General features: G+C 41.1%; 1 protein-coding gene and 1 long non-coding RNA gene across 3 annotated transcripts; both read left to right on the forward strand.

Annotated features, from left to right (window-relative positions):
• The first annotated feature begins 530 nt into the window (after positions 1–530).
• Positions 531–10392, forward strand: SDHAF4 (succinate dehydrogenase complex assembly factor 4). Of its 2 annotated transcripts, none has more exons than XM_072926525.1 (3): positions 531–932; positions 3155–3382; positions 7024–10392. In XM_072926525.1, exons 1-3 carry the CDS (start codon positions 893–895, stop codon positions 7131–7133), a joined length of 378 nt encoding a protein of 125 aa, XP_072782626.1. In that variant the 5' UTR covers positions 531–892; the 3' UTR covers positions 7134–10392. The 2 variants fall into 2 exon arrangements, with proteins under 2 accessions (XP_072782626.1, XP_002192669.1); XM_002192633.6 differs by having other exon boundaries at positions 564–932; positions 3230–3382.
• LOC121469679 (uncharacterized) lies at positions 3389–5037 on the forward strand. Its single transcript, XR_005979801.2, has 2 exons — positions 3389–4459; positions 4887–5037. It is a non-coding gene; the product is annotated as an uncharacterized lncRNA (long non-coding RNA).
• Positions 10393–12122: the final 1730 nt, after the last annotated feature.

Genomic DNA, 12122 nt, shown 5'->3' on the forward strand with positions numbered 1-12122 from the left:
ACTCTCAGTGTGTAGGCATTGCCAGATGTAGCTCAAATAAACTCCTGAAGCACTGCTGCTCTTTAATTTACCAAGACTTACTTTCTTAAAGCTTTCAGATGTGAACAAAAAATGCTATTTTAGATTCAGATCTCCAAGTTATCTTCTTCAGGTTTGTATCTGTGTACAGTGAATTCTGTTTTATCTAAGAACAAGGTTAGCTGGAGAAGTTTAAAGAGTGCCAAAAAGCAAAAGTTGCCATATTCAAAACATTAACTGTACTTAACTAACTGGAGCGCCACTCCATGAACATGCTACTTATCCCAGGGTTAGGTTTATAGTGAGCATGAAAAGCAACTTCACTGCTTAAGCTCGGAAACTGGAAAGATGCCATCTGAAAGCACAAGCACTGTCTGTACATCACTATGGTGTTAGTCGGAGTTCCTTCATGTCCTTGGCAGCCTTTGTGTATTATTTGAACAATGTACAATTTTTATTATTAAAAAGCAAACAAACAAACAACAAAAAAAAAAAAACCAAACCAAACAAACCACAAAAACCCCCTAGTTGGACTGCATTACACATCGAGGGGAAAACGGGTTCTTGCAGCGCTAAACTCTTCACTGCATTGAAGAAAGAAGGCGTCTTTGCTCCACGTTTCGCTGAGAGAGAAGAGTTACAGTCTATTTCTCGAGCACCTCTGTGAGGCTGTAGCTGCTTCCATCGCGCCCGTGGCTCCCAGCCGCCGTTCCCTCTGCTTACCGGAGCCGGGAGCAGCGCAGGGCCCGGCCGTGTGAGGCGGCGGCAACAACCCTGCCCGGGGCCCGCTCGCCGCCCGCCCCGCGCTGGAGCCGCCGCCGCCTTGGGCGCCTGCGCGGCGGCGCTGCCCGCCCCGCACGGCTCCGTCTCGGCCATGGCTCTGCGGCTGCTGCGCGGCGCGCCCGGGGCAGCGAGTAAGGAGCGGGCGGAGGGCAGGAGGGCCCGGGTTGTGCCGCGAAGGGGCTCCCCGGCTGCCCTGCCCTTCCTCCCGCAGGAACTGACGAGCGAGGGGACGGGGCGGGCGCCGCCCGGGGCTGCTGGCGCTGCGGGGGCTGGAGAGCGCCCAAGATGGCGGCGGGGGGAGTGTGACACGCCCGCCTCAGCCTCGGGCCGCGGGCTCTCGCAGCCTTCCGCGCACCTGCCGCGGCCCTGCGGCTTCCTGCTCTTAGCCCCTTCCCTCCCTTCCCCCCGCCCTTCCGATAGTAATATTATCGCCTGTACTGCAAACCTACTGCTGTTGGGCAAATATGTTGTTACGGAGGTTTTCTTACCTTGTCGTTGCTTCGTACTTCTTAATGGCAGCAAAATGTTAAAAACGTGGTGTAACTTTTGGCGAATAGCTGGAGGAAACGTGCTGTGAACCTGGAAGTTACTGGTCCGTTCCCTTCACCTGAGGAAATTCAGGTGGTTTGTTCATAGGGAAGTGAGGCAGACTGGATAACAGAGCCTGTCCCACAGGCCTCAGCTTGGGCTGTTTGTTGGGTGCTTCCCTCTCGTCAGGAGCTGAGGTTCGGTGATGCTGTTGATACAATGCACTAAAACAAGCCAGTACGCTGTATGTTAATGGAAGAGCTGTCATTAATTGTTGTTAGATGCTTGTACTCTATTTGGCTCTCGGGTTCATGGCAAGATGTGGCTGATGCTATAATCCTCTGAGCATCCTGAATCCCACTGCATGGATGGCTTTGTTAGGATAAATCACATGCTGTGGGCCACTTCAAAAGATGAAATATTGCAGTGCAGCAACTTTAAAGACTTGGTATTTTCAAGTTTAGTTATGTAATTAATAAATGGGAGGCCTTTGTAAAAGAGGAGGGAATCAAGTTTGTGCAATGTGTTTTACTAATGTTGATAGTTCATCTCATCTTTTTCAGAGATGTTTCGTGTTGAACTTTTGTCACCTCTCTGTCAAGAAGAGTGCATTTTAGTCAAGAATACCAAGTAAATCTATCAAGGAAAATGGGTTTTGCCCCTTCTCTAGTGACCAAGATAAATCAACTTCATACCAGTACCTTAATCTGATTTTTATTTTAATTTGGACTAGAATACCAGCTATAATTTAATTTTGTAGCTAGCTTTTCTATTCTAGATTACTGAAAAATGACAAGAAGCTTGGCAGGAGTAGAAAGACCCAATTGCAACAGATTGGATCCTTTACTGTTAATAGTTTGTTACACCATGCTTTACTCCTTTGGGACATTGGCAGCAGTTGGCAGACATAATACAGTTTGTGTGGATGTAGGGTTTGATATTAGGGATGTGGTATTTTAAAATGAATGAATATGCTGATTCTGGGAGTGAGTTGTTAGTTGGTGTATATTTAGGTGAGTCACACTGACAGGGCTTGACAAGGCTTCATGATTCAATCTCCTTAGGAAAGTAGCATAATAGTTCTTTCAGGTACATTGCACCCAGCTGGTACAGGGAGAATTTCTGTTTGAATCTTGCTTCTCAAGAAATGTCAGAACTGCTTTAGGCACCTGTCTACAGCCAAAATATTTTTAGTGGATAGTTTGTGCTTACTGTAGACATTTGGCTTTTTTAACCAAAATGTTAGTAGGACTTTAAAGGAAAAAAGTTAATGCTTTTAATGAAAGCATTTGCATGCAGTTACATAATTGAACTTAAACATGCTCAAATTTTTTCCTGCTTTTGACTACCAGCTGAATTATTTTACCATCCTAAGGGAAGCCCAGCTATCTTCTGCCGACATTCTGGAAAACCTGTTACTAAGGGAACGTTTTATTTTTTCAAACTTTCCTTAGGGAAAGCAGAAGCTTCTTCTGACTAAAAAGCTGGTGGAAATGAGCCAAGACTTGGAAATCAGCAGGTTTCTTGGGGGAGGCTAGGATTTCTCCTGGAAAACAGACTGTACTGGTCTATGCTAGCATAATTACTGTTTAAGAGTCTAAAATACAAGAATATAACAGCAAAGTTAAGTTCAAGCAGTTTAAAATACAGTGTTAATGTGAACTGAGTTATACAACTAGCACAATTTTGCCTACATATGTTTCTAGGGCCAAAAATAATTATCTGTGCTGATTTCTTAGGTGTTCATGAGTTGAATGTTAAATAATTTTTAGAGTTTGTTTTTCTGCCTTCCTCTCCCTCATCCCTGAAGTAGGTTTTTTTTCAGAGGTGCACTGGACAGTCACAGCATTACTCAGTGTTAAACTCACACATTTATGCTACACGTCTGTTTGCTTGATAGAGTCCTCACTTCTTTGCCACTCACGAAGCACCTCCAGCTCTAAGCCAGGAGGAAGATCTGAACCTGTTAAGCAGCCCCTAAAGAAACCAAAGTTACCAGTAGGGCGGTTTGATGAACCAGAAGAGTCCAGTATGGAGAAGGAACCCCTGGAAAGTAAGTAACGTTTTACAAAACTGGGAGCTGTGTTTTAAAGGCAAGACTGCAAGATGCTGTGCTGATGTCAGTTTAAGGAAGTGACAGGCATTCAGCACTCTTCAGAATCATTTTCTAAGCTTACTGGTTCTGAAAAAAAAAAAATCAGAGAGGCAGGGCAATGGGCACAAGTGGCACAATGGTGCACCAGGGGAGGAAAACCTTCAGAACAGCTGTGGTCAAACATTGTAGGAAGTCACACGGAGAACCTGGGCTTCCTCTGCTCTTGAAGATAAGCAAATTTGCCTGGGCATCCTGACTTAGTACCAGGGGTGCCTTCCACTAGAACAGGCTGCTCAGAGCCCAGTCTAGCATTTCCTTGAACATTTCCAGGGCATCCACAGCCTCTCTGAGCAACTTGTTACAGTGCCTCACCATCCTCACAGTAATAACAGCCTACCCTCTTTTATTTTAAAGCCAATCTCCCTTGTCTTGTCACTACATGTCCTTGTTAAAAGACTCTCTCCAGCTTTTTTACAGGCCCTCTTCAGGTACTGGAAGGCTTCTAAAGGGTCTTCCCAAAGCCTTCTCTTCTGCAGGCTGAAGAACCCAAATTCTCTGTCTTCTCTCAGTCTGTCTTAACAGGAGAGGTGCACCAGTCCTGTGATTGTTTTGGTGGCCTTCTCTGGACTTGTTCCAACAGGTTCATCTCTTTTTTGTGTTGGAAACTCCACAGCTGAACACAGTACTCTGGGTGGGGTTTGGGGTTTTTTGGTTTTGTTTTTGTTTTTTTTTAACAGGTATTTATGATACAAGAACTTTTAAAGAGGCAATGCAAAGAATAACTTAACTATTTGCAGGAAATTAAACACAAGTTTCTGCTGCCCAACATCTTCATGAATTAAGCATTAACAAGTTGATGAAATACTTTCTTCTCATTCTTCTATATACAGAATATATCTGCCTTACCATGTAAACAGGAAGCCAAGTCTGAAAGCACTAGCATCCTGGGGATTAGAGATACAGACTTATCTATAGTCTCCAAAAGGAAGGCAACAGAGTGCCTATTGGAAGCAGAATTTCCTTCATCTGTAGACGGTACTTCATTAAATCCTTCAAACACATTAACAGGCCCTTCTGTACAGTGCTTGAAATTGCTTCAGTTCTTGGGATGTAGCCTTGGATAAACTTGGATAAAGTAATTTTCCAGAACTGGATGTGATACTGTCTCATGAGAGCATTGCCACTCACATCCAGAAAATAAAAAAGTAGCATAGCTGTCACATCTGTCAGGGGTTCCATATTCAACATCCAAGCAAGCCAGTGCCATGCATAGTTCAGTCCATGAGGATGTGCCCCTTCCTTAATTCCATAAGACCACCAGAGTTGAATGATAGCAGAATAAAGACTAATTATTCCTGGCGTTCATTTAAGAAACTGATCGTGTTCTTCCACCTTAGAATCCTTAATTTCATATCTAAAATTCTCATATACTCTTTAACAAAAGTCCCCTCTTTTCATACAGGCTAAAATGGCACTTCTTGTGCAGCAGAGCTAAAAAAAGGTCTCCATCTCCAGAGTGTATTACCCTGAGGCCACAACAGTCTTTGGGAAAGCTGCATCATGGTGAAAGGCTACTTCAGCTTCTCCTTCTTTCATAAATTTCTCTGCAAGTTTGTCCTTGTATTGTTGTATTATTCTTGTATTGTAGAATCATCTCCACACAATTTCCGATTGTGGCTCACTTGAGAGCTAACTCACAATTGGAGTTTCTGTGTAAGCAGCTGCTTAATTCTCATCTTTTTATTCCCAGGAAAATTAATGCTATCACTGCTTCATTGAAAACATGCGTAATCAATATCTTTTGTTATTTGCTTAGGTATTCCAGGTTTGGAGCAATACTCAAGGTCTCTTTAGTGGCACCTGGTGTTTTTTATGTGGAACACCAGCAATAGTTTGCAAACTGCATTTTGTATTATTAGGAAAAAACTAGGAGCTGAAGCTGGATTTAGAATTTCCACTGCTCTGTAGTTATTGTGGAGAAATCTTTTGAGCATTTGCATCTGCTTTCAGCACGAGTAGTGCTTTGATATTGGGATGATGACATGTACAAAATAGTATCAGGTGCCTTTGCACCCTTTGTACTGCCAGAGGTGCTCAGATACTGACATTTCTTTTCCTGGTTGGCGTCAGTTATGAAACAGGTATCCCGGTATGTCTTCCTGTAGACCTGTAGCTGTATGAGTTTCCTCCAGCACTTTTCTTTTTGTCTGCTGTCCAGAATTTCTGTTGTTGTCTTTACTCATTTTCAACCCTGCACCTTATTACCTATGTTGCCCACCAGGGCTGTGTTAGGACTATGACTGAGGGAGTCCCACGTTAGGTGTCTATATGGGAAGCTCTGAAGAACCAGCGTGGCAAGGGGCATGTGGGGTACTGTGAGTTTCCAGGAGCCCCACAGTCTAGTGCAGGATGAGACTCAGCCCAGGATGGTGCTGTGCCACAAGTACTTCATGACTTCATGGCCTGAGTTAACTACTCTTAGGAGATGGCCCTGAGTATAGGTGCACTGAGTAGTGTAAGAATGTTGGCTGAGGTACAGAAAGCTCTGTGGTGTTTAAGACAGTAGCGTGAGCTGGCAGTGCACTTCTCTTTTGTAGCAGGGTAGGGGGTTGGATGAAAAGCTGGATGTGATCCAGTGGTGTGTGATCGCAGCCCTGAAAACTGAATCCTGGACTGTATTAAAAGCAGCAGGGCCAGCAGATCAAGGGAAGTGATTCTTCCCCTCTCCCCTCATGAGACCCTACCTGAAGTGCTGCATCCAGTGTGGAGTCCTCAGCACAAGAAAGGCATGCACCTGTTCGAATGGGTCCAGAGGAGGGACATAAAGGTGATCAAAGGGCTAGAGCATCTCCTACAGGACAGGCTGAGAGAGCTGAGGCTGTGCAGCCTGAAGAAGAGAAGGCTTTGGGAAGATCTAATTGTGGCCTTCTGATGTCTAAAGTGGGTTCAGTACCTTAAGGGGGTTTATAAAATGTAGGGAAGGAGTTTCCATACTAAGAGATGGTGACAGGACAAGGGGCAATGGTTCTAAACTGAAGGAAGGCAGGTTTGGATTAGATGTTAGGAAGAAACTCTTTAAGGGTGGTGAAGCATTAGAACTGGCTGCCCAGTGAACCTGTGGATGCCCAATTCCTGCAAGTGTTCAGGGTTAGGTTGGATGGGTCAAGTACAAGACTAACAGAATCTTGACTAAAATTCAAACTAAAATTAAAACAGAGTACTTAAAATTAGAGAGGTAAACAGCAAATGATAGCTGGGTTTTAGATTTTGTGAACATAAATACAGTGTACCTGAATGATGCAAGTTCTGACTTGAGAAGCTGTGGTCCTTTAATGCCTCTGGACATTCAGTTGCTTCTTTATTTGCATAATAAATAATATATCTATATTTGTATATATACATAATATATATGATCTTAAAAAAACTGAAATTAATTTTGTAGGGCTCTGGGAAATGTTTAGCGTAAGGTTGCCTTTCAAAAGAAAAAATAATTGATTTTGTCTTTGAAAATGAAACTAAAAGGAAAACATCATGAATGATAGCATCTTTCTATTTGTCAACATTATAGCAATCTTAATGAACTTTCCCTGTTGTTTTAGAATTCCCTGATGGAATCAATCCTACTACAAAAGAGAGGGGTGGACCCAGAGGCCCTGAACCTACACGTTTTGGAGACTGGGAAAGAAAAGGACGTTGTATAGATTTCTAATATTTAAATAACTGTATTGCTAATAAAATATTTCTAGTTGCTGAAAAATATAATGTACAGAAAAAAATCTCACCTGGAGCTTATTGTTTCTGTCATGCCACCACATTCTCTCATGTGATGAATTTTCTTAATAAGGCAATGTAATTAAACACAGTGCTTCAGCTCAGATTATGGTGCTGTTAGTGGCTCAATGTCTGCCTGATCTTTAATACTATTTACACTGTGCAAGTATAAGTGCAAGTCTAGTGGTGTGAAATTGGTAGTCAGGTGCTTATTGAGATGCATAAGGGCTTGTATTTGTTCATGAATGTAAAGATTTATGTGGTGTTGTAAAAGTGTTGAAAGAACTTTTCATTTCATGAACCTGGAGACCATTCATCAAAGGTAGAACCAACTCTGAGGAGATCAGTAGGTCACTGATTTCACACAGTGGTTCCATGGTAAAAGCCCTTTTACTGAAGAACCTTCCATCTGTCCCTATTGCAGTGGGTTGGGTGTTTTTTCCTGGTTGTAGGGAAGGGATAGTGTTTTCTCTGAGGACTGTAAGTACTACAATGGAAATGGAAACTTTAATTTTGGAGAGGGTCAGCTCTTGATTGCAAGTAGTTTAGAGGTGCTCTGTTCGCAATTCTAGAACACTGTCCTTTATCATCTGTCTTCTTCATGCTACTTGCATTATCTTTTCTTTTGTGGAGGTGCCCTTTTGCACATGGGCTAAATGCTGCTTGGGAAAAATACAGCCTTACTATCTGAAACCTTATGGTCAAAGGGGACAAATTCCGTTAGGTGATTTAATATTGCAAGTGTTAAAACTAAGTTATCTGGCATCAAACTAAGTATCAGTCAGACTGAGCTTGGTTCTTCATTCAAGAATTTGCCTAGTCATACGTACTGTAGTAGAGTAGTAGTATTGTGCAAATCTATCACTTGTGTGGGTACTTACTAATGAGAGTAAGTTGTCATTGAAATGTGAACATGTGCTCTATTTCTGTGCAAATTCTTTCTGATATCCTGAACAAATGGATCTTCTCTAGTCATAGAATCAGAGAAAGGTATGGGCTTTGTCCAGCTTTTAGAGTGTGTTGGTATTGTCACAAATCTGAGCGGCATCCCCTAAATCACTTGACGGGCAGCCAGCGGGAGCTCCTTGTTGAAATTTGAGGTTGTGTATTCAGTGTGTATGTTAGAGACACAGTCTTGCTGTAGTTGTGAGTTTGGATGTTTGTCTCACTGTGATGATTCCCTACAAAAATATTGAACCTATTCAGTTACAGGTTTATCAACCAAATACCTCACTGACAAGAAAAATAAAATTAACAAAAACCTGTTTCTCATAAAAGGTGTTAATTAGTGGTAATTAGATTTCAAACCTTTAAATTCTGCAGCATGGCTTGGATATTGGAAAATTGGTTTGTATTTATATCTGATTCATTGTAGTTTCCCTTCTGTATAGTGACAGATCTTTTCAAAATATATTGACATATATAGCTACCTAAAGCTAGGCTAGGTCAGCTGTCTTTAGTTTGTTAATTATTTCTAGTAATGTTTGGCCTTTTCAGTTGCTGGTGTGTTGGAAAATCCTTTCTTACACAATACACCACCCTTTCAAATAGGAAGTGGAAATTTTAGTTGGAAGCTTCTGATGCCTTTTCTGCATCATTATTAATAGGCTTAACATCTTAGTTCACGAAGTAGCGGTAAAATACTGCAATTATTTTATTTTTAAATTCTAAATCTTCTCCATGGATTGTTGCATTACTTCATTATCTTCTCATACCAGGTTTTACCCTTCCCAGCACACACTTCATGAATGTTTACCTAGTTGCACTTCTTGGCATTCCTGATTTTCAAATCTAATTACTTTCCTCAGTACCGACTGCAGGTACATTCCTCCCTGGATGCAGACTTACACTGTTTTGATTTAGCATATGAAGAACTGGTCTCACTTTTCCATCATTTTCCTTACATTTCAGTTGCTTATCTTCAGTCTCCCTCAGCTTTGTGATTAAGGGCTGACCCAAGTACTGTCCAGGCCCCTGCTTGTCTTCTTTGATGCAGGTAATGACTGCTGCTGTCAGAGGCACAGGCAGGCAGCCCTTCCTGTCAGAGCTCAGGCACGTCCTAGACACTCCATGCCAGTATCCATGAAGTACCTGGATTCTGAAGATAATTCTGAGAGTGCTAGCATCTGTACCAATAGGACAGTGTGTCTCATAAAGGCAGGGATTTTGCTTTCCTTCAAAAAACAGAATCACAGAATAATTTTTAGAAATTATTTGATTTATATAGAATTATTTCATAGACCTGACCTAAGATCATCAAGTCCAACCACTGCCAAGTCTGCCACTAAATCATGTTCTTGAGTGCCACATTTACACATATTTTAAATACCTCCAGGGATGGTGACTCAACCACTTCATGAGCAGTCTGTTTTAAGCTTGACAGCCCTTTTGTTGAATATTTTTTTCCTAAAATAAAAAGGCTGTTGTTAACCCATGTTATAAATAGCTGAAAAGGAATTAGTGCATGGGGAAGAGAGAATACCACTTCAGTCTTGAGCAACTTCCAGCCTTTTTTACCACCTCCCAGGCTGGTGCCAGTAACCAAGTATTTGCTTAACTTGTTTCTGGAATGTCAGTAAGACATAGGAGACTGAACATATAAGTAAAATAATATGTAAGAGTAAAAGAGTGAATGCCAGGGGGCATCTTTCTTACATTGTCTGGCAATCTGGCATTTACCAAAAAGAGGAGCCCTAGGCTCCAGTAACAGTTAAGCACAAAATCCTATGGTGCTGCAAAATCTTGTGGTACCTGTCAAAAGTGATCAGGGATTGAATGTAACAGATGATACAATGGTATTCTAGGATATAAATTATCATTTCCCTTTGTTTTCTTGCAGTGCCAGCAGGTAGGAAAGCAGCACTTCAGCACTTTTTTGGAGCTGTCTTCCTGCTCTTCCCAGATAATTACTATTAGCAATTCATTGGAATTTAGCATTAGGTAAGAAAATGGCTTGGGGCATTAGCTATTAGATCAGCCATAGGTATGCTTTTATCATAAATACTGATTGATTTTTTTTTTTTTAAGCTCTTCTTAATATAAAGAGTGAAGAGCAGCAGGGGCTATATCCTAACATTTTCTGTTAACTTTCTGTGAGACAAAGGAAAATTGCTCTGTGTGTGTAAGCAAATTCTTGTAGTACTGCAGGATGCTAGCTGCTCTGTTTCATTTTCTTTAATAAAAATCTGTATGCTGTATTTCTGCAGTAGGTTTTCTCTTTTAAATTTGTTTCTGCTACTTGACATAGATGCATTTGGTACATTATTAAAATTACAAAGTCTTTATTATTTTAAGGAATTGCACTATAATTACTTTATTTCAAAATACATGAACTTTCAATTTACAATTAAAGAAAATATTGAATATTTGCTATATATTGCCTTGTTAGAAAGCATGTATTTCACTGTTGATTTTATTAAATTGAAACACAGGATACATACTAGAATCATAGTAAAGTTACCTGTGATGGTAGCATATGTTTATAAAGCACCATAGAATGTTGTTACAAATCTTTACTACATTTTCAGTTGACTGCAATAAATGATGTCAAATTCCAGTGGTCTGTAGTGACAGATAAATTAAATGCCTTTTTATGACCCTTATTTTGGTATTCTTATGGAAAAAACACCACACCATCTTGTTCTGAAATGTCAGGAAAAGGAAGAAAACATTTTTAAAAGAAGCAGTTTTAGTAGTTATTGTTTGTGGAGTATCAAGGTGTAACATGGTATCAAATATATCAGAACAGAAGGAAAGGGTTTGAAATGTGTTTCCATATGCTGATGGAGATCAAAACCATGCACATTTGTGGTCACTTTCTTGCTTTTGTAAAATGCAATATAAAATACCTTTGCTTAGCTGGTGGTCAGTGTCTCGTATCAGACCAGCTGAGATGTGCAGGCTATATTCTAATGTGGGTATGGCTGCACTCCCTCTTCCAGCTCCAGAATTGCTGCTTGTTTAGGGATTGTCATGTGTGATCTTCTAAAACACTTTTGTTGCAGAAAGGGTGTCCCAGTAGCAGTTGAATCGTAGTTACAAAATAGCAAATCCTGAGACAAGAGCTCTGTTTAAAATGAGTGCTCTGAAGTCTATGAATGAACGACACCCCCTGCAGATTGAGCACCTTTCTCCATGTTCCTGTGTTTGACGTTATCTCTACTAGGCCAGGGGCATCTTTCTGCAGATCTTTTCTCCATGAGAGGAGTTATTTGGACTGCTTTCTCCACCACTTATTTCCACAGAGCTTTCAAGAGCTTAATTCTCTTAATGTCTCTCCTTGACACCTTTTCAGAATAGGTTGGAGTTACTGACTTTTGAAGTGTAGGGCCAATGCAGATATTGGCCTCCCATCCTTTGGAAACGAAGCTGCTGAATGACTGACCATATGTATTTTCTTCAAAAATACTCAGAATCTCTCTGCATATTTTTTTTTTTGCTGTGAGAATGGAATTTTTTTTCCCCTCAAATAGCATTAGAAGTGCCAATTAAAGCTTGCAGCAGGAAGTGTTTGACATGCATTTTCCAGGCATTAAATCTCCCAGTCAGCTACAGCCTTGTGCCTTTAAAAAAGAACCACGTATCTTAATGTTGCCATTTTTAGGGTGAGAGTGTTCAAAGAAGCTTTTTAAGGTTCTTGCTTAATATGGTAATTTATATTAAAGCTGACACCCATGGCCCATCAAAACACAGCTGTAATTCTCAAATGGTAGCCCCTGACAAAAGTCAAGTGAGCTATGCAGTGGTGATCAGGTTAATTCTAGAAGCCAGATATTGAACTATTACTTACGCTCTCCTAACTGGTTGTTTTAAACTCCAGTGACTTATGTAGCCATCTGTGCTTCCCTCTTAGTTGTAGTTCAGGGAGATGCCTCTAAAAGGTAGTCTTGTCTCAGTATGGGGAGAGTTTGTCATTACAGGTGGTGAA

Source organism: Taeniopygia guttata, chromosome 3 (genome assembly GCF_048771995.1).
Source record: "Taeniopygia guttata chromosome 3, bTaeGut7.mat, whole genome shotgun sequence".
NCBI classification, from domain to species: Eukaryota; Metazoa; Chordata; class Aves; order Passeriformes; family Estrildidae; genus Taeniopygia; species Taeniopygia guttata.

What these genes read in the sequence shown, in the direction of transcription:
- SDHAF4 (XM_072926525.1), top strand. Translation starts at nt 893, where the DNA reads ATGGCTCTGCGGCTGCTGCGCGGCGCGCCCGGGGCAGCGA. An exon ending in CGGCGCGCCCGGGGCAGCGA is followed by an intron (nt 933 to 3,154) that starts GTAAGGAGCGGG and finishes GTTTTTTTTCAG; the next exon opens with AGGTGCACTGGACAGTCACA. An exon ending in GGAGAAGGAACCCCTGGAAA is followed by an intron (nt 3,383 to 7,023) that starts GTAAGTAACGTT and finishes CTGTTGTTTTAG; the next exon opens with AATTCCCTGATGGAATCAAT.